Genomic DNA, 22105 nt, shown 5'->3' on the forward strand with positions numbered 1-22105 from the left:
CCTGAATTGGCTGTGTGTAAGACAAATGCCCTACAGCTGTACTATCTCTCTGGCTCCCATTGTTTGTCTTTCAAAGAGGTCGGTTTTGCTTTTCATCTGGTGAAGTCCACAGCAAAGTCAAGAGGAAAGCTGGTGGAAAGGGACCAAATAGCCATGCATCTTTTCTGTCAATCAAGGCATTAATAATTGTACATACAGAAATGTGTACAGTGTAACAGGAAATGCAGATCAAAACAACCCAGTGGAAATGGCCAAAACCAAACATGACAACCTACTGAAAAATTGGTAGCGAATTTGAATCGATGCTTCTGAAAGACCTGCAGATGGCCAGCAGGCGCCTGAAAAGGTGTCCATCCAGACTAGTCATGAGGGAAATGCAAATGAGCATTAGGGCGAGATGCTGCTGCACATCTGTCCAGATGGCCGTTCTCAAAAAGACAGGAGCTAGCCAGTGTTGGCAAGGATGAGAAGAAATGTGGGCTCCTTTGTTCTCTGGGTTAAGGCGAGGATAGGAGGGGAGAGATGGAAATTGGTGTGGTCACTATGGAAGAGAGTATGAAAGTCTCTTAAAAATTTTAAAATAGGGGGCCGGAGAGATAGCTTGGAGGTAAGGCGTTTGCTATGCATGCAGAAGGACGGTGGTTCAAATCCCGGCATCTTATATGGTCCCCTGAGCCTGCCAGGAGTGATTTCTGAGCAGAGAGCCAGGAGAAATCCCTGAGCTGGGTGTGACCCAAAAAAATTTTTTTAAATAAGGGGCTGGAGAGATAGCATAGTGGTAGGGTATTTGATAGCATGGGGCCAGCCAAGGAGGGATCTGGTTCAATTCCAAGTATCCCATTTGGTCTCCAGCCTGCCAGGGCAATTTCTGAGTGCAGAGCCAGGAGTAACCCCTGAGCACAGCTGGCTGTGGCCCCAAAATCAATCAATCAATAAAGTTTAAAATTTTTAAAATAAGGGGCCGGGCGGTGGTGCTAAAGGTAAGGTGCCTGCCTTGCCTGCGCTAGCCTTGGATGGACCGCGGTTCAATCCCCCGGTGTCCCATATGATCCCCCAAGCCAGGAGCAACTTCTGAGCAAATAGCCAGGAGTAACCCCTGAGCGTTACCGGGTGTGGCCCAAAAACAAAAAACAAAAAAACAAACAAAAAAAATTTAAAATAAGGGGGCTGGTATAATAGCACAGTGGGTAGGGCGGACTGGAGAGAGAACAGAAATGAAGATGCTTGTCTTGCACACAGCTTATCCAGTTTCAACCCCCATCCCCTGGACACCTCCAGGAGTGATCCCTAAGCACCACTGGGTGTAAGCCAGCACTCCTGCTCCATCTACACCTCAAAAAAGAACATAGGAATAACTGTGATGGATATTTATTGCCTTATTGTGACTATCTTTGGCATGAACTCATTGTATGAAATGGGCAAAAGATATGAAGATACCTTCCCAGAAAAAGTAGACCAATGAGATGTTCAGCAGCATGTGGGATTAGGGACTTGCAAAGTAAAACAAGGAGAAACTGCTATAGAATTATTCAGATGACTATAGTGATAATCCCTGCCGCACTACATGCTGGCACATTGAATGGGACAAGGATTTCTCATTGACCAATTTGACCAAATTGCCTAATTTCCCCGGTCAGGACTTGGAATACTGTGTTGTTTTGTTCTAGGCTCAGAGGAAAGACTTTCAGGTTTTTACCATGGAGTATGATGTTAACTGGGGTCTGAGAGATGGCCATGATGACACTGAGGTGCATCCTTCTCTGCCCACTCTATTGAGTGTCCTTTTCACGTGCAGATGTGGATTCTGTCCACTAGTTTTTCTGCATCTGTTGAGATAACTGCATGATCTTTTCTTTGGAGGGGCACCCCCTGTGATGCTCAGGGGTTACTCCTAACTATACACTCAGAAATTACTCCTAGCTAGCCATATGGTACACTGGGGATCGAACCAAGGTACGTCCTGGATTGGCAGCATGCAAGACAACGCTCTACCACTGTGCTATCGCTCCGGCCCAACTGCATGATTTTTAACTTTCATCTTTTGATAGCATATGTCATATTGATACGTAGATGGTTGAACCATCCTTGTATCACAGATAGCTTCTAGTTGATGCTGCTATATGAATGTTTTTTGAGCTTGGTTTGCTGATAGGTTGAGGAATTTTGCTGTGATTACAGAATTACTTTTTATGGTACTATTTGAGTGAATTTTCTGTTTTGCTTTTTTTGCTGTTTCCTGGGCTTTGAAGAAGATGTGGAATGGCAAGTCTTTTAAGTGACCAATAGCGTAGTATTTCGCCCTAGGCCTAAATACACAGTGCTTTAATTCATGTTTCTTTTTTTCCATTTTTGTTTCTCAGTCACCAGAGAAGAAAGGACAAGAAGCAAAAACAGGTTTTGGTGGGCCAGTCGTTAGTTCTCTGTATCACGAAGAAATCATCAGGTAATTATTTCTCCACTGGTCTTTGATAATAGTGGAGAAAAGGGGGAGAAGGAAGAAAATGAGAGGCTGAAGGGTGATAACTAGTAGGTCAGTAAGTGGTAAGGAAGGGAGTAATCTCTGAGCACTGGGCCAGGAGTAACCCCTGAGCACCTCCGGTGTGATCACTAAACAAAATATTGAATTTTGGAGCAGTGAAGACAGGCTGTTTAGTGAAGTTGATGAGAGATGGTCCTGCTTATACTTTGTGAGCTACAGTATATGGTGTTTGATTTTTCTGTTGTTTGTTTCGTTTTGTATTGTTTTGTTTGGCCACACCTGATGAAACTTGGGGATTACTCCTGATGGTGCTCAGGGGATCTTATTGGGGTGCCAGGGGTGGAACCCAGGTCTGCTGTGTGCAAAGACAGCACCCTCCCCACTGTGCTATTGCCCTCCCCTGGGAAAGATGTTCTTTAATTGACTCAATTGCTGTTTCTTGGCAGAATTAGTTCACCTGAGGTGAAAGTGCTGATTGCTTTTCTAATTTAAACTGTCCAAGGAGCATGAGGGGCTGGCTCAGCCCTCAGAGCTTGAGGCTGAGAGTTCGGTCCCCTGAGGTCCCCTGTGGATCCCTCTGCATCTCACTGCATGTGCCACGATGGAATGTGTGTGTGAGCTCTGTGGCCACGAGAGAGTGAGCCCCTGTAGGCACATATGTGAGCAACATGGCTGGATGTGTGGCTTACACGGGCATATATGTACACACACAGGAATACACAGACATGCACACTCGCATACAAACACGCGCACAAAATTGCACACAAGACAAGATGTGTGATGAAAAAGTCCCCTGGATTACGCCCCCCCCACAGGAAAATTCCAAAAGACTTAATGGGGAAGACTATATTTCCTTTATATGTTTGATAGCTGTATAATAATACCCCCTAGTCTGTTTAACCCCAAATATAAGTTAACCTCCTAAACAGCTTTTTTTCTTTAATTCCTTTTTTAATTTTTTTGCTTTTTCTTCTCTTTAATTTCACCAGATTTGGTTCTGCTTAGTACAAAAACCTACAAGAAAAAGTCTTGCCTGGGATAAAAGCTCAGGTCAAAACCAGAGCACAGAGAATGTATAGACTATTATTCTTACCCCCAATTCCACCAGCAATATAATTTGGCACCATCCCCTTTTGCACAGGCACTTTATTTATATAAGGGAAAATCTTATACACAGAAACAAACTCTTACCTACTTGGGATAAGAACCATACATTTCATAAAACAGGAAGCCTTCCACCTTGAGCATGTGCCATGTGGACCCAACTTATTCTCCATGTGATTGGACAGCGACTGTCCAACCCAAAACCCCAGATCCCAGACGTAGAACTGACTCAGGTCCCAGCAACAGCACCAGGAACCAAATTCCTCCCTAGGAAATTCCTAATACTGCTCTGGCACCAACTTGCAACAGTTTTGATATGACACCCTGACATGAGGAAACAGCAACAACCTGATCTAAGAGAGCGTTGCCCTATCTCGTCACCACTGGTCTGATGCAATCAGGAGACATGACAGCCTTTGCTATATGCAAAAACCAAAGTCGCTAAACTACAGAAGACTGACTTTGACAAATATAGACTGGGTAGAACCTATTGAGGGACCATGAGAAAGTTCCTAGCTGAGGCTTCGGCCTAGGATTCATACAAAAACCAAAATCTCTAATTTCAGAGGTCTGACCTTGACAACTGCAACTGAACAGAACAGAACTTTTGGAAACATACTGAAAGTCTCTATCCTAGGCCTTGTTCTAGGATCTGAGCAAAAAAACAAGACCACTAATTACAACAACAGGGATGGAACAGAACTTATAGAATCATTAAAAAAAAAAAAAAAGCTCTCCTAGCCTTCATTCTGTGACCTACGCAAATAAGATCTCTAGCTACAGAGGCGTGATGTCATCATCTACAACTGACCAGAAAGTTCCGTGGCGCCTTAAAAAGAACTTGGGGTGTGAAAATGAGCATGTATGGAGTCTGTAGTTGTTCTCATAGCAGTATGCTTTAAGGGTGGAGAAACCCTGTGACTCTTGGGCCAAGGAAATTCCCGTTCTAATTTCCCCAATATTTACTGTGCCTTTGCAAAAAAACAAAAAAAAACACCTTTTTTTTTTTAAATATGGAACGCTTCACGAATTTGCATGTCATCCTTGCGCAGGGGCCATGCTAATCTTCTCTGTATCGTTCCAATGTTAGTGTATGTGCTGCCGAAGCCAGCATGAACACAAACCTTTTTAAGTAGTAGCTGGGTTTTTGTTGTTGTTGTTGTTTTTGTTTTCTATTTTATTAATTTTTTTGTTTGGTTTTGTTTTCTTCTGTTTTGCTCTTTTTTGGGGGGTTGTTTTTTTTTTCTTTTTTGGGGGGGTTTGGTTTTAGGGTCACATCCGGCAGTGCTCAGGGGTTTCTCCTGGCTCTATGCTCAGAAATTGCTCCTGGCAGGCTGAGGGACCATATGGGATGCCGGGATTCAAACCACCATCCTTCTGCATGCAAGGCCTTACCTCCATGCTATCTCTCCGGTCCTGCGTTGTTCTTTTTGTACTTTGTTGTTACTGCCCTGTTGTTTTTTGTTTTTGTTTTTGTTTGCTTTGTTTTGTTACCCTTTTCTTATTTTTTTCCCTTTCTCCTTCTTTTTTTTTTTTTTTTTTTTTTGGTTTTTGGGCCAAACCCGGTGACGCTCAGGGGTTACTCCTGGCTATGCGCTCAGAAGTCGCTCCTGGCTTGGGGGACCATATGGGACGCCGGGGGATCGAACCGAGGTCCATCTCCTAGGCTAGCGCAGGTAAGGCAGGCACCTTACCTCGAGCGCCACCGCCCGGCCCCCCTTTCTCCTTCTAAAGGGAAATTTATAACATCTAGACGCACTCTCCCTAGTTCCCCCCTTTTTTTTTTTTTCTTTCCTTTTTTCTTTCTTTTTCTCCTTTTGCTTTTGTTTTTGTTTCTGTTTTTCTTTTCTTCTCCCTTATATTTTCATATATCTACAACAGAACCACATTACTGGAATCATCTCCTTCAGCCTCACAATTTGAGGGGGGAAAATGGATGGTACCAAGACCAGACAGTCGAATGAACATTTAGTGGAAATAAAAAATGATCAGATTGGAACACCAAACCCACAGTCAACGACAACAGAATCGATACCCAATTTACAACAAGCTGTACAAGTGGGGAACAGTTACACTAGCATTATGGGGGGTAAAAGAGGAGTATATGGGAGGCATGCTGGGAACAGGGGTGGAGGGAAGACAACACTAGTGGTGGGAATGCCCCTCAGTCATTGTCACTATATGCCTTGAATTACAATTCACTTTGACCACAATAAAAATTAAAAAAAAATAATTGCACAGAGAAGTGCACCTTCATACATACATATACACACATGCATACAGACATATACACATACAGACACACACATGCACACAGTTGCACACTCAGTACAGAGACATGCACACAGACACAGAGTTGCACCCATGCATGGACATACATACAGACACATATACAGATGCTGCCTCACAAAACCACCCCACAGCATCGTCAAATGGAGAGGTGGCTATACCCGGCAGTGCTAAGGGTTACTCCTGACTCTACCCTCAGGAATCACTCCTGGCAGGTTTGGGGGACCATATGGAATATCAGGGATTGAACTTGGGTGGGCCACATGGAAGGCCACATGCAATGCCTTACCCATTGTGCTATATCTTTGGCCCTGTTGGTATTTTTTTTTATAATTTTTTTATTTTTAATTATGACAACAAAGATGCAAAGAAAGAGGACAAGATAAAGTTACAGTAGAAGGACAATCACCCATAACATAATTCTCAGAAGTCCCCTTGCTGATAACTTTGAACTTTTAGCCAAAGAACATTAAGATAAATAAAACAGAATCCATGTACAATTACTTTGTCCCTCAAGTCCCCAGATTGTAACACATTATAATATTTCAGCACACAAGGCAATCTAAAGCCATAAAACTTACGTAACTCCTTAAACATTAGAGGCATAGTATTTTTTACATTTCCATGTACATGCATATTAGCTTGTTAACCTCACATTTTAAGTGGGTTTTTTTTTTTTAAGGATTAGAGTCAAAGGAGCACAGTAAAAACGGTGTTAGAGTGGCAATTGTTGTTTGCCCACCAAATATGAGGGGCATGGAAAGGAATAACCTTGGCCTAAATACAAAGAGACCCTACCCCTGAAGTTTCCTGGCATAAGACCAACTCTAGGCTCCAGGCAAGCTAGATAGTCCAATCCAAGACATTGTCTGTAGTGCCAACACACTTTTATTTTTCACACAGTCTCTGTTGTTGGGTATCATGTTTCTGTATTAAAGATCCTGGAATCTGCATATCCTACATTGAAGTCAGGATGTGGAGCATCCTCTCGTTTCACCTCACAATTAAAGGGCAATGCAGGGAGCCCTGTCCTGTAAGCAGGTTGTTGTTGTTAAGTCTTCTCAGTGTTAAGGGAAGTCTCTTGAGCAGGTCGATGTCTGAGCAGTGGTAGGGTCTTCTGTGGTAGAGGATTGCTTCCAGGTGATTTTATAGACAAACCTGGATGTTTCGTGGATGGCTTCCCTGGTTCAGGGGTGAATGGAAAATGCCCTTTTCTTCTGAGGCCTGTGCTAGGTCATTATGTCAATGTTCAGGGTGTAAGGTCCGTTTGCACTACAAGATTTGTGTGTTCCAATCTCTATTAGATAGGATTTTATTTGTATGTATAGTATTTTCCCATTTTATTGTGCCTATGCAAAAAAGGAGCAATGCCACGTGGCATTATTGGTGCATATGGGGGCCATAAGAACTAGTCCAACAATTCCCGTGACATGGTTCAATCATAAGCATTAAACTGGGGGACACTTTCACCAAAATTCGTATTTTTTTTTTAAGAATATAAAAATGTATCTCTAGGTTAGTTGTAGTTGTTCTCATGGTAGTATGCTTTAAGGGTAGAGAAACCCTGTAATTCTTGGGCCAAGGGAATTCCCGTTCTAATTTCCCCAATATTTACTGTCCCTTTGCAAAAAAAAAAAAAAAAAAGAAGAAACACAAACCTTTTTAAATAGTAGCTGTTTTTTTTTTTGTTACTGTTTTTGTTTTTTATTTTATTAATATTTTGTTTGGTTTTGTTTTCTTCTGTTTTGCTCTTTTGGGGGGGTTGTTCTTTCTTTCTTGGGGGGTGAGCCCTCAACCCTGTGGTTTTGGGCCCTTGGCCTGTCTCAACTATCAGGTGCCATGGGCAGATTTGAAAAGCCCTTTCACTTTGTTAGATTTTTAATAAGAGCTACATCTGCAGGGTGTGCCGTGTGTGTATTTGGGCCCTTGGCCTGCCTCAACTATCAGGTGCCATGGGCAGACTTGAAAAGCCCTTTCATTTTGTTATATTTTTAATAAGAGCTACATCTGCAGGGTGTGCTGTGTGGTTCTGGAGATGGAACTCAGGGCTTCTGCCACTGGGACACCTATGATATCTGGGACCAGCTTGGAGCCTGTTTGGGTCACGATAATACACAATAAGGTAACAATAAATGGCTCCCACTTTAGGCCTCCTGCCAATCTTCTAGAGCACAGACCCCCTTCCCGCTTATTTGGGGGGTTTGATTGTTTGGGGACCACACCAGTGATGCTGGTGGGGGCTTACCAAGACCCTATGGGATGCTGGGCATTGAACCCAGGTTGGCCACATGAAAGACAAATGCCCTCCCCACTGTGCTATAGACGCAGCACTGTTCATTTTGGAGCTTGTCCATTGGGCAGGTCCACACCATGGACACTGCTGGTTTTACCACTCAGGATAGTACCTTACCTATATGGCCTTTGGGCAGTCCCAGAAGTAACTCCATTCTCAGGCATTCTTTTTTTTGGTTTTTCGTTTTTGTTTTTGTTTTTGGGTCATACCCATTGACACTCAGGTGTTACTCCTGGCTTTGTGCTCAGAAATCCACTCCTGGCAGGCACAGGGCCTGCCAAATGGGATGCCAGGATTTAAACCACCGTCATCCTCGGTCGGCTGCATGCAAGGCAAATGCCCTACTGCTGTCCTATCTCTCCAGCCCCCTCGGACATTCTTGAATTCTGTCCGGCACCCAAGAACTTGTGCTGTCCTCATTGTGTCTTGCTAACACTATGTCCCTGAGGCAGGGAGAATGGGTGTTGTCCCATCTGGGCAGCAAATCTCTCTTGAAGGAGCTGAGGGATCCTTGATTTCTTTTGCAGACAAGCCAAAATGACCACACTAGTAACCCAGGACTTTGCAGAATTCATGGCTGGTACCTAATGACACGTGTTGCAAGAAATCACTTTGGGTGACAGGGTGGTGGTGGTGGCTGGGCAGGTTTGTGCAGCACTTGGCCCACATTGGGTGAAGAAGACTGGAAGGAGCAGGGCCAGATAACTTGTGATTCGGGCCTGGGCTCCATTTTCCAACCTCCCACTGTGGTGAGGGTTGTTGGCTGCTCTGATCTCTCCGAATTTTATTAATCCCACTTACGCAGGCCACCATCTGGCCCTTCTCGCTCCCACCAGCCCCGTGCACAACTGCAGTGATTGATGGGCTCGGGAATTGATTAGTTGTTCCATGAGACAAATGAACTGTTTTGGCAGAAAATACCAGAGGTCACCCGCGTGGTCAGGCTCAAAAGCCTGCAGCATTTTAAAGACCTGCTCTCTGCTTCCCTCCGTGACTAGAAAGTTTCCCTCCTGGAACAGTAATAGATTGTGACATGATCTTCGAAGTACCTTCTCTTTGGGGCTCCTAGAAACCGTGGTTCTGAAACAGCATCCGTCCATCAAGTTCAAATCAAAAAAAGACTGGAGTGAAAGGAATGATTGTAGGCAAGCATTATTATTATTTTTTTTTTTTGATTTTTGGGTCACACCCGGCAGTGCTCAGGGGTTATTTCTGGCTCCAGGCTCAGAAATTGCTCCTGGCAGGCACAGGGGACCATATGGGGCGCCGGGATTTGAACCGATGACCTCCTGCATGAAAGGCAAACGCCTTACCTCCATGCTATCTCTCCGGCCCCAGCAAGCATTATTTTTGAGGAAGTAGGACCTGGTCCTCAACTGTGGGGACAATCTAGTGATGCCTGCACATTTTCTTATTCCCGTTCTCTGCACCCAAGAATTTTCCTGAGGTATAATTGGAGAAGAAGCTACCGCAATCCTGGTTTTATGCTGATTTATACAGTCAGGGTAACAAAAAAAAAAAACCATTATTTATTTTTTATTTATTTTTTTAGCCAAAGCACTGCACAGTTCAGACTCCAGCCCCTTTGTAAAAAAGCAGTTTCCCCACTGAAGCATGAGCAGTTTGGGTCACCCCTGTTCCTTATTTTTGCAAAAGGCTTGTCTGGGTTCTGCCACCACCTGCGACAGGCCAGATCATCAGGGACATTGCAGCCCCTTTGACAACTCTGCCCTTCGCCCCAGAAAAGGACTCAGTTCCCTCCTCTCCCCATCTGGTGGGTACCCCAAAACCTTTTTCATGTCCCGTGCCTGTCCCCTCCTCCATGCTGCTTGTGATCCACCTTGTGTTAACACTTTGGCCATTGGTGATGAATTGGGTGACATATGTCTCGTTCCATTCGGCTGCTTCCTGGAGCATCACACAAGTGTGCAAGCGAGTGGTCCACTCCCCCTGGAGCTGCCTGGATCCCGATGAACTTGAGTTATGGATTTATTCCGCCCGGGAAACCTCAGCTGGCACCAGTAATTGAGAAGGCAAAGGTTTGTCTGTGGCACACACCTCTGGGACCCTGGCTCCCTTCCCCCTCTCGGCCTGCCTTTCTCATGAAAATGATCCTGGTTAGACTCCCGCCACATAATAACGCACCAAGCAATTAAAAGCCATGGGTGGCTGGAGAGTGGAGAAAAGGTTTAGTTAATGAGCTTTTCCTCTGCCAGGGCCCCTGAGAGCCTCTGGAATGACAAGGCGATTAAAGCAAAGAGATAATTATAGATGATGTGAAAATGGGCCCCCAGGGAGCCAAGCCCCCCACCCCCAACAGCCAGCTCTCAGGCTCCCATCGCCTGCCTTCCCCTTGAGTGTTTGCTTTGGCCAGGTGCTCCATGTACAGTGCCCAACCGAGTGCAGGCACAGCCACCTGTTTGCAGGGTTGCCCCTGGGGCATGGATCTCCTACCCTAAAGGCCGCGTACCCCCCCTCCCCCCCCTCCCCTTGCCCATTCTCTGCCTCATTCTTTCTCCTTCCTGTAGGTAGAACCTCTGAAGTGTTAGAAAAACTAAGGTGTGTTGCTAAAGTTTGTGTGTATGTGTATGTAGGTGCTTTGTGCATAGAAAGGCCTGTGGTTATGATACTGTGCCCACTGTAATAAATGGGGTTCTGTGTGGGACAGATGACAAAAATGCTTTACAGGGCCCGGAGAGATAGCACAGCAGTGTTTGCCTTGCAAGCAGCCTATCCAGGGTTCGAATCCCGGTGTCCCATATGGTCCCCCGTGCCTGCCAGGAGCTATTTCTGAGCAGACAGCCAGGAGTAACCCCTGAGCACCACTGGGTGTGGCCCAAAAAACAAAAAAAACAAAAACAAAAAAAAAGCTTTACAGAGGGGCCTGAGAGATAGCATGGAGGTAGTATGTTTGCCTTGCATGCAGAAGGACAATGGTTCTAATCCCGGCATCCCATATGATCCCCTGAGCCTGCCAGGAGCGATTTCTGAGCAGAGAGCCAGGAGTAACCCTTGAGCGCTGCCAGGTATGACCTAAAAACAAATAAAACAAAACAAAACAAAAAATGCTTTACAGAGCTATAATAGGGAGCTAAAGCACTTGTCTTGCACCCTCCTGACCCTGGCTGGGTCCCTCAAGCACTACCAGCAATCACTTTTGAGCACAAACTCAGGAGTATGTCATGAGCATGGCTAGATTTGACCCCAATCCCCTCACTCCCCCTCACACCACACATAGACACACACAATACTTGTACGGTTTGGCTTTTGTTTTGGGGCCACATCTGGCGGTGCTTAGGGGTTACTCCTGGCTCTATACTCAGGAATCATTCCTGGCAGGCTTCAGAAGACCAAACGGGATGCCAGAGACTGAACCTGGGTTGGCCGTGTGCAAGGCAAATGCCCTCACATGTGTTATGACTCAGGCCCTATCACACACAGTACTTTACAGGGAGAGAATTTAAGATGTTAGCAAAGATGTCAGCATCATGTCCTAGAATCACTCTTACCAGTGTTCAGGGGACCATTTGCTCACTTATTCTGCTCATTGTTTCTCATCCCCTAATTTTTGTTTTGTTTTTGTTTTGGGGTTACACCTGGCAGCGCTCAGGGGTTACCCCTGGCTCTCTGCTCAGAAATTGCTCCTGGTAGGCTCGGGGGGGAGGGGGGGAGACCATATGGGATGCCTGGATTCGAACCACTATCCTGCTTACAAGGCAAATGCCCTACTTCCATGCTGTCTCTCTGGCCCCTCATCCCCTATTTTGTTTTTGGGTCACACTCGGCGGAGCTCAGGGGTTACTCCTGACTGCGTTCAGAAGTCACTTCTGGGGGGGCCAGTAGGGCCCCAGGTAGGGCGGTAGAGCGTTTGCCTTAGAAGCAGAAGAATGGTAGTTCGAATCCCGGCATCCCTTATGGTCCCCCTGAGCCTGCCAGGAGCGATTTCTGAACGTAGAGCCAAAAGTAACCCCTGAGCGCTGACAGGTGTGACCGCAAAAAAAAAACAAATAAAAAATAAAAAAATAAAGTCGCTTCTGGCAGGCTCGGGGAACCTGATATTCTGTTTCTATCAAATTCCAAAACTTTTAGACAGCAAATAAAGCTATTCCCCACTTCCAAAAAAGAGAGAGAGAGGGAAAGGGAGGGAGAGAAAAGAAAGGAAGGAAAGCATAGCATCCTAACAGTTGGGGGAAAAAATTTCCCATCAGACAACTAACAAGGGGTTAAAATGTCCCATATACAGAAAACTTGGAAAACTCACTCCCGAACCTAAACTCAAACAACCTAATTAACAAAACAAACAAAAACAGGGCCAGAGAGAAAGCACAGGGACCCAGAGATAAAGGTACTGACCTTGCACACAATTAGGCCAGGTTGGGTTCATTCACAGCACCACAGATAGTCCCCTGGGTACCACCTGGAGTGACCCCTGGGCACAGAGTCAGGAGTAAATACTGAGTACTGACAGGTGTGGATCCAGCGTCCCTCCAAAAGTAAAAATCCTGAATAGATACTTCTTTAAAGAAGACACATAAACAGCCCAGAGATGCAAAAATAAATAAATAAATAAAATAAAATTAAAAAATTTTGCTTACTAAGGTAGTGCCAGGGGCTACAGACCTGGGAGCCCATGTTTCATGTGATCTGGGCATCCATGCAGAGATGGCTAGGACAGGACATGGGGGACCCTCTCCCATGCATTGTTTATGGAAAATAGCGTGGTGAGACCTAAAACAAGAAAGAATGGAAATCCCCTTGTCCACCAGCCCCGCTCATGGGCTTTTCCTAGAGCCCCAGCCATGCTCGGCACATGGCCAACATAGGGCAGCATGGACCTAGGCATCCAGATGAAAGTATGCCCAATGCATAGTGCTTTGATGCCGACAACAAGGAAACCCTACCTTTGGGGCCAGCGTGGATGTATCTGGGGATGCTATTACTGAGAGCAGTGGGGTGTAATACTTCCATCATGGGGAATGAGAATTTCAAAAGCAGCTCCAAGCTGGCAAGAGATGGCAGGATAGAATCCTGAACTCAAGGGAAAACAGTGGAGTTGGGTGATTGGGGACTTGGGGCAACACCCAGTGCCCTCAGGACTTCCTCCTGGCTCTTGTGTCTTCCTGGTGGTGCACAGAGGTCCATATGAGATGCTGCAGATGGAACCCTGGTCGGCCATGTGCAAAACAAGCAAAGCACCCTCCCTGCTCTGCCCTCTTGGTGGCCAATGTGCCAGTGTTACAGATGAGACTGGAATTTAGGTTTCATGAGTTCAAGGTCTCTCATTACTGGAACTTCCTCCTTGCTCCAAAGAGAAGTTTGCCACAATGTCATTCCCAGTTAATGAAATCAAATTTGATTGCTAGTAATGGAGTAGAATAGCTTCAGTTTTTAATTTTGAAGAATATGTTACAGAGTTTTTACAAATGTGCTTCCCTTATCAGATTAGGAAGCATTGTCTTTGCATTTATCAAAATAGTGATGATGAAGTTTCCCTTGGATTAATTGTTTTTTATTGATTTTTTACTTACCTTAATGGTGGCAAATGTAACTCCGTTTTGTGGAACCTGTTAGTAAACGAATTTATAGATTTTTTTTTATGTGATCGCTGGTGTTCAGGAGTTGATCAGAGTTGAACTTAGATTATTTATTTAATTTAGGGTATTTATTTTTTGGTATGCGCATTTAAAGTATCAAGAGCTAAACAACCCTGAAGATCTGAGAATGCATTTTCAGTACCCAGTATTTGTGTAAATCATGGTTGAATAATTTTTCCAACATAATGAGTTATCTACAAGAAGTGCCAGCCCATTGCTCTTTCTCTTTGTCAGTGTTTGTTTTGGGAGGGGGGAGGAAAATAGGTTAAATTGCAAGGCACCCTCATCGACACGAGTAAGATTATAAACAGCTTTTTATTTGAGACTGTTAACAACTGTCTGGTCCTAGAGTTAAGTGCTGTGTCTGAACCTATCTCAGAACAGTCAGTCACTGTGTGGGGAGGAATTGGGAAGCAAGATGGGCGGACTGGTCCTTTGGTGCACTGGACTGGGTGGGCTTTCTGTTGCGATGATCTAAACCAGACGCTTCCACACACTGAGCCAGAGGATGTGGCCTCCTGCCCTCCTGCCTTGTCCATGTACAATGGGTCACTGTGGCTCTCTGAAGAGGATTCATGATCTCTAAGCCCCACGGATGTTAGGAATCGCACTATTTAAACACAGTAGTGGGGGCAGAGTGATAGAACAATGGTAGGGTGTTTGCCTTGCATGCAATGCGGCTGACCCAGGATGGACCCAGGTTCAATTCTTGGTGTTCCATATGGTCCCCCGAGCCTGCCAGGAGCAACTTCTGAGTGCAGAACCAGGAGTAACCCCTGAGCACCAGCAAGTGTGGTCCAAAAACAAACAAACAAAAAAAATCAGTAACACACTTAAAGAGTTCTTGTATCGGGGCCGGAGAGATAGCATGGAGGTAAGGCGTTTGCCTTTCATGCAGGAGGTCATCGGTTCGAATCCCGGTGCCCCATATGGTCCCCTGTGCCTGCCAGGAGCAATTTCTGAGCCTGGAGCCAGGAATAACCCCTGAGCACTGCCAGGTGTGACCCAAAAACCAGAAAAAAAAAAAAAAAAAAAAGAGTTCTTGTATCATGTGAAGAAAGGAAGACATTAGGGCTAAAGTGACAGTACAGTGAGGAGGGTTCTTGCTATATATATGTAACCAACCAGGTTTAATCCCTGACACCTGATATGGTCCCCCAGTCCTGTTGAAAGTGATCCTGTAGTACAGAGCCAGGAGTAAGTCCTGAGGACACCTGGAGAAGAAACAAGGAAGAAGACAGTAATATCTAAAACAGCAGTGGGTTTATTCTTAGTCTGACAAGTTAATAAATACCTTTTCTGTTTGTTTTGTTCTTTGGGGATCACATCTCGTTATGCTCAGGGCTTACTACTGGCCCTGTCCTCTGAGATCACGCCTGGTGAGGCTCTGGGGACCATATTGGCTATTGGGGATCAAAACCAGATTATCTAGTTATAAGGCATTAGTGCCTCCTGCCCTCACTCTTCTATCACTCCAGCTCCCATAAGTAATTTTTTTTTTTTTTTGGTTTTTGGGTCACACCCAGCAGTGCTCAGGGGTTACTCCTGGCTGTGCACTCAGAAATCGCCCCTGGCAGGCACAGGGGACCATATGGAATGTTGGGATTTGAAACACCGTCCTGCATGCAAGGCAAATGCCCTACCTCCATGCTATCTCTCTGGCCCCAATTTTTAGTTTGTTTTAAAGCTATTTGTAAATCAGGGTTTTGTCTGTCCTGGTCTTTGAACACACCTACCTTCCTAACAGTAGATAATGCAGCCCTCTCCCCCAATCCTGGGTGTGACTTCCTGTGGGGAAACTGCTCAAGTGACTTTAGGGTCCCAAAACTACATCCAGGCCATATCTGAGATCTGCTGTTCTCAAGAAAATCCTTATAAAATCTGTTAAGGTTGGGTCATTCCGCAGCACATAAGTCATGTCAAAAACATGAAATTTTATGGACTCCTCAGTAAAATAGATCCTTTTGTTGTTGTTTTTTCCTCTAATTAGGGAAGAAGACAAAAACATATTTGATTACTGCAGGGAAAACAACATTGATCTGGTAACCAAGGCCATCAAATCGCAAAGTGTGGATGTGAATATGAAAGACGAAGAGGTAGGAGAACTTGCCTGGCCCCTTTCTGCTCTTTCTCCTCACCTCTGCCCTTCCTTCCATTCTGTTCCCTTCTGCTCTGTCATCCAAAATGACAGCAGCTCAGACTCCTCCAGTGCAGGACACATTGGCAAATCCACATGCCCCCTTATTGCCAAGATAGACCCTGTGAGCATCTTGCCTACTGTGGGTGCAGTGCCCGTGAGGGGGTGCACTGCTGGATTCAGTGCTGGCACTAGGCTGTGATATGGCCAGAAATCACTTGTGGCCCCAGGGGGTCACAGAAAACAAAGGTGCCAGGAGCACATGCTTGATTTAAGAGATGGTATGAGCTGTGGCCTTGCATCACCCACCTGCTCCCAGTTCCCCTGGTCCCCCGAGTTGCTTGTAGGCAAGCATGTCCCCCATTTTATTCCCTTCTGAATCTTCTGTCTTGCTCTCACTGTTTCATTATGAAAACCATAGTAATGAATCAGAGGGTAAGGTAGTTGCCTTGCATGTAGCTCATGGAATATAGTCCCCCAAGCACCACTGGGAGTGATCCCTGAGCATAGACAGAAGTACGATAGTTCTCCATCCTATTAGTAAATATGAATTGCTATTTTACAATAAAATAAAATTTAATTAAATAGATAGATCTATTGGGGGCCAGGGTGATAGTACTTATCTTGTACAGAGCAGACTCGAGTTTGATCCCTGGCACCCCATACCCTGAGCACCATAGCACTATAGGCAGGGTATTCCAGGGCAGCTGCATGCAAGGCAAATATTTTTCCTGCTGTACCATTTTTATCTATTTTAAATATACTGAGACCTTAGGTGGGAAATGAGGAGCCCACATGCCAGTGCTCAGTGGCTTTTCCAGGTCATGCTCAGGAGTTGCTCCCAGCAGTACTGGAGGTGACGGTGTGGAGCTGGGAATTAAACCCAGGCCTCCTTTCTGAGTATTCAGGGAACCTATTAGCAGCTTTTAAGATTCCCATCTGTGGACCAGTTTATCTGTCCTTCCTGGCTGCCTAGGTCCCCATTAGAGCCTCTGCATATTCATGTGAAGATCTAGAATTTTAGTTTAGTTTAAATGGTCCTTTTTTATTTTACCTTTTGGGTGCACCTAGAGATTTTCTGGGCAGATTGGGTATGATATGCCTTATACAGAGTACAGCTGTTACTGGGTTATTGCTCAGCAGGGGGCCCTGGAGTTTCCAGGGGTCTCTCCTCTCCCTGGCATGCTGGGGGATATCAGCTGGCACCCTAAGCCCTCCAGGGTCGGGCCTCCCCAAGATTCCCAGCCTCTGCCCCCTGTTTGATGCTTCTATGGAGTGTTCTCTGGCATTGATAGGAGGAGGCCGCCCCACTCATTGGGGTCACCCCACAGTGACCTCACACACTTCCACCCAGAGTTTCAGCAGTGGAAGATCAGCTCTCAAGTCCCAGGCAGGGGATCATCCCATTTCCTGCACGCTCTTTGGAGTCCAAGGAATGCTGTTGGTTTTTCCCTTTGTTTGGCATTTTTGTGTGTGTGGATTTTTGCGGGGAGGGAGGGCTGCACACCTGGTAGTGTACAGGGCTGGCTCCTGGCTCTGTGCTCAGTGATTACCCCCAGGCAGTGCTCAGGGAACCTTATAGGATGCCAGGGATCAAACCTGGTTGACTAATGCTCCTCCATTGGGCCTTTTCCATATGTTTTGGAGAGGGGGCCCCTTTCTCAGGGCTAACACATGGGGAAGAGAGCTGGGGCCATCCAGTGACCCCTCTCATGACCCCACAGTCTACTCAGCCAGAACAGCACCCCTTCCTCCTGCAGGGTGGGGAGCAGCCTTCATCCCACTAATGGGAACAGTGTACCCTGTCTCCTACTGCAGAAGCAGTTGCCCTCTTGGGCCGTGCTCAGCATAGCACTACTCCACAAAGTGAACCCCAAAGGCAGATCCCACACATGCCCTCGTGGGGGCCTCAGGTCAGTGGGAGCCAAGGCAGAAATGTCTAGAGCCCCAGGGGTGCCCACTGCAGCTCACATGTGAATACATGTGAACATGAGTGTCTGGCGCTCTGCACCTTTGCTGTCTCCACCTTCCCCGCTCTGTGATTCGGCTGTCTGTGTGGGTCCCCCCTGTACCCCACCATCTGCCAGAATAGGGTGATTCCATTAGCAGATGAAGTGCTTACACATTCATAGACTGAGACGCCCCGAATTCAGCTGGGCACGCGCCGAGCTCTGAGCACATTTCTGCTCTCTGGGCCGTGGCTGTGTGGGCCGGGATTTGCATACTGATGGTGAAGCTCCTTCATTGTTAGGGGCCTCAAGTGGGAGGAAGTAATTTGAGAATGTGAGGGGGCACCGAACTTAAAAAATAGAGTCAAATTTTCTATCCAATTTTTTCTTTTTTTTTAATTTGGGGGCTACACCTGGCAGTGCTCTGGGGTTACTCCTAGCTTTGCACTCAGGGATCACCCTTGGCAGTGCTCAGGGATGCCAGGGATCAAAATTCAAGTGGGCCCTGTGCAAGGCAAGCACCCTACCTGCTCTATTATCTCTTTGGCCCCCAATCTTTCTAAATAAAATCAATACCACTGCTTCGAAACAAGGTTCTAGCAAATGTCTCTGCCTACAGGCGAGCCTTCATAAACCCAACATGTCTGAGGTGAGTTGCTAAATAAATATTTTTAACCCTTTCTCAGAAAATCAGCCATTATTTCCCTCTGTAATAAGTTGGGTTACAGTTATTCTTGAAAGAACATTCAGGGGCCCCAGAGATAAGATAGAGGTAAGGGACTTGCCTTGCATAAGGCCCAGTTTGATAACTAGTACCCCACACAGTTCCCTAAGCTCCTCCAGGAATTAGTTACCCCTGAGCACAGAGCCAGGAATAAACCCCAGCACTGTAGGTTTTGGTCCCCCAAACCTGAATAAATCAATTTAGAAAAATAGAACCGCCCAACCTCAGTCTAGCTCTTGGCTGACTTAAAGGTGCATTTATTTCACCTTAAAATCTGCTTTGAGCACATTAAAAATTACAGTCCCCAAATGATAAACTGTAGTTAACATTTCCTATACGCTGAAATAAACACAATTGTATTTCCTGAATTATATCCAGGCACCCATAACTATAGCACAACAAAGCACATACATCAAATGCCTGGAATAAAATATTTGTATTTGGTTGTTATGTTATTATGAGGAAGTATCGTTTCTCCTTATATATCTTCTATTCATTATAAGTTCAGTTGCCACCAGATTAGTAAGGCCTGTAATTCTCATCTGAGACCCTTGCTTTGCAGTCTTTGCTGGAAAAGGTGCATGATTGTATGTCCATAGCCCAATTGGGGTGGATCACATGTTTTAAGGTCCACGTTTATAGCATCCTGGTTATATATATATATACTCATTTATATTAGCTATTTGTGGACTCTGGGCACTACTCCTATGGTGCCAGGGGTCCAGCGGGGGGCCATGCCAGGCCAATGCTTATCCCTGTGCCATCTCTCCAGCCCTAAAGGAAGTAAATAGTTCTTCTTCCTATGGGGCCAGAGTGGTGGCGTAGTGATAGGGCATTTGCCTTGCAGGCGGCTCACTTAGGAAGGACCGTGGTTCGATCCCCTGACATTCTATATGGTTCCCTGAACCAGGAGCAATTTCTGAGTACATAGCCAGGAGTAACCCCTGAGCATCACAGGGTGTGGCCAAATCCCACCCCCCTAAAAAAAGTTCTTTCTTTTTTAGTAAATTAAAAGATTCTAATGAAATCTCCGTGGTTTAAAGGAAATAAAAAAAAATATGGAACGCTTCACAAATTTGTGTGTCATCCTTGCGCACGGGCCATGCTAATCTTCTCTGTATCATTTCAATTTTAGATTATGTGCTGTTGAAGTGAGAACAGTAGTTTTTATTTCTTAGAGGAGAATTACAAATGCTTTTTCTTTATATCTGGGAAAGATAAGCTAATGTAAATGATTGAAAACAATCTGGTTGGGGCCGGAGAGATAGCACAGAGGTAAGGTAATTTGCCTTAGACACAGAAGGACGGTGGTTCGAATCCTGGCATCCCATATGGTCCCCCGAGCTGACCAGGAGTGATTTCTGGAGTAACCCCTGAGCGCTGCTGGGTGTGACCCAAAAACTAAAAAAAAAAAAAAAAAATAGGAAACAGTTTGGCATTGCTCCTGTAGTGCCAGTCCTCAGACCCAGCCCTCCTCCATTCTGACCCTGTGTTCCATCATTGAGCCTTCACCCTCGCCCTCTCAACAAGGTTCTTGTTTTTTCACAGAGAAATGGACATGCACCTGTATGTGTTTTGTTGTTAAGTAGATACCATCTTTGACACAATGGTGAGGTGACCCTAGGACATTTAAACATGCCCATGTTGCCTGGGGTTGGTTTGGATTGGGTTTTGAGGGGGCTACACTTGGTGGCTCTCGGATCTTACTCCTGGGATTAGGGATCTCTCCTGGCAGGGTTCAGAAACCCATATGGGGATTGAATCTAAGTCATGTGTGTGCAAGGCAAATGCCCTACTTGCTGTCCTATAGCTCCAGCCCCATTACCTTTGAAAAGTGCACTTGCTTTTTGTGTGCCTATCTGAAAGGACCCTGAGAATACCAAGTCTTGTATATGATAATTCTTCCCATTTAGCTTTGTTATTCCAAGAGGAAAATCGAAAAAAGAATTTATTTTACATGGTTTTAGGACAGGTAACTAAGGATAGCAAAGATGTATTTAAAATATTAAGCCTCTGCTTTCCCAAAGATATGGAGGTAGCACCACTTAACAATGCTTTTAAAGCACTTTAAAGCATCCATCTGTGGAGATAGGGTAGGACACACCTCCTTGGTTATAGATGTTTGTCCTCCCCTCACCCCAATATTTTACTGCATTTGAGTTCCAGGATTTAGCTAGTGCTCACCCAGCAGTCTGGAAGGACTTATGGCAATCTAACAGAAGGTTCTTTATAATAATAACTTCCCACCCCAACCCCTCCACCCTTAGCATCTAAGGATCTTTGGGGAGATTTTTTTTCCATTTGGTTGTAAAAACTATAGAAATAGCAGCTTTTAGGGGCCCACATTCGGCAGTGCTCAGGACTTACTCCTGGCTCTGTGCTGAAGGATCATTCCTAGTGGGCTTGGGGACCCTATGGGATGCCAATGATCAAACCTGGGTCAGCCACATACATGGCAAGTACCTTACCCACTGTGCTCTCTGGCTCTTAAAAAATTATTTTAGTGGGGGCCGAGAGATAGCATGTAGGTAAGGCGTTTGCCTTTCATGCAGGAGGTCATCGGTTCAAATCCCGGCGTCCCATGTGGTCCCCCGTGCTTGCCAGGAGCAATTTCTGAGCATGGAGCCAGGAGTAACCCCTGAGCACTGCCGGGTGTGACCCAAAAAAAAAACACAAAAAAAAAAAATTATTTTAGTGGAGCCAGAGCACCCAGCAGGTAGGGTGTTTGCCATGCAAGCAGATGACTTGGATTTGATCCCTGGTATCCCATATGGTCCTTGGAGCCTGCCAGGAGTAATCTTTGAGCACCAAAAAAAAAAAAAAAAGATGCTCAAAAAGGTATGGCCCAAAAACCAACAAAAGAATGATTTTAGTTCACAAATTTGTGAGAGAGATTATCTCATAAATGATTAGAAAAAACAATTATATCGGGCCCGGAGAGATAGCACAGCGGCGTTTGCCTTGCAAGCAGCCGATCCAGGACCAAAGGTGGTTGGTTCGAATCCCGGTGTCCCATATGGTCCCCCGTGCCTGCCAGGAGCTATTTCTGAGCAGACAGCCAGGAGTAACCCCTGAGCACCGCTGGGTGTGGCCCAAAAATAAAATAAAAAAAAAAAAGAAAAAGAAAAAACAATTATATCAACATGAGTGCACTGCTTCTTATTTGGAAAGAAGTTTTTAAGCATTTTTTTCTTAATTTTAAGACCATACTCAAGGATCAAACTCAGGTTTATTACATGCAAAGTTTGTGTTTTAGCCCCTTGATGCATCTCCTGACCCAAAACAAATTTAGCTTTTTTGTTTGTTTGTTTGTTTGTTTTGTTTTTGTTTTTGTTTTTTGCTTTTTTGTTTTTGGGCCACACCCAGCGGTGCTCAGGGGTTACTCCTGGCTGTCTGCTCAGAAATAGCTCCTGGCAAGCACGGGGGACCATATGGGACACCGGGATTCGAACCAACCACCTTTGGTCCTGGATCGGCTGCTTGCAAGGCAAACACCGCTGTGCTATCTCTCCGGGCCCTAGCTTTAATGTATAACT

The 22105-nt window shown here is 45.4% G+C and overlaps 1 protein-coding gene, 1 non-coding gene and 1 pseudogene across 2 annotated transcripts in view; 1 reads left to right on the plus strand and 2 right to left on the minus strand.

Moving 5' to 3' along the window:
- Positions 1-22105, plus strand: part of ACBD6 (acyl-CoA binding domain containing 6) — an 80996-nt gene that overhangs the window by 26245 nt on the left and 32646 nt on the right. Inside the window, exons 4-5 of the mRNA XM_049776579.1 lie at positions 2361-2443; positions 15750-15855. Of these exons, the coding sequence (XP_049632536.1) occupies positions 2361-2443; positions 15750-15855 (189 nt within the window). The remainder of the gene's footprint in view (positions 1-2360; positions 2444-15749; positions 15856-22105) is intronic.
- Positions 4591-4703, minus strand: LOC126015168 (uncharacterized; annotated as a pseudogene).
- Positions 19622-19728, minus strand: LOC126015167 (U6 spliceosomal RNA). Its single transcript, XR_007498059.1, has one exon. It is a non-coding gene; the product is annotated as a U6 spliceosomal RNA (small nuclear RNA).

The sequence above is a fragment of the Suncus etruscus genome, chromosome 7, assembly GCF_024139225.1.
Source record: "Suncus etruscus isolate mSunEtr1 chromosome 7, mSunEtr1.pri.cur, whole genome shotgun sequence".
Lineage (NCBI taxonomy): Eukaryota > Metazoa > Chordata > Mammalia > Eulipotyphla > Soricidae > Suncus > Suncus etruscus.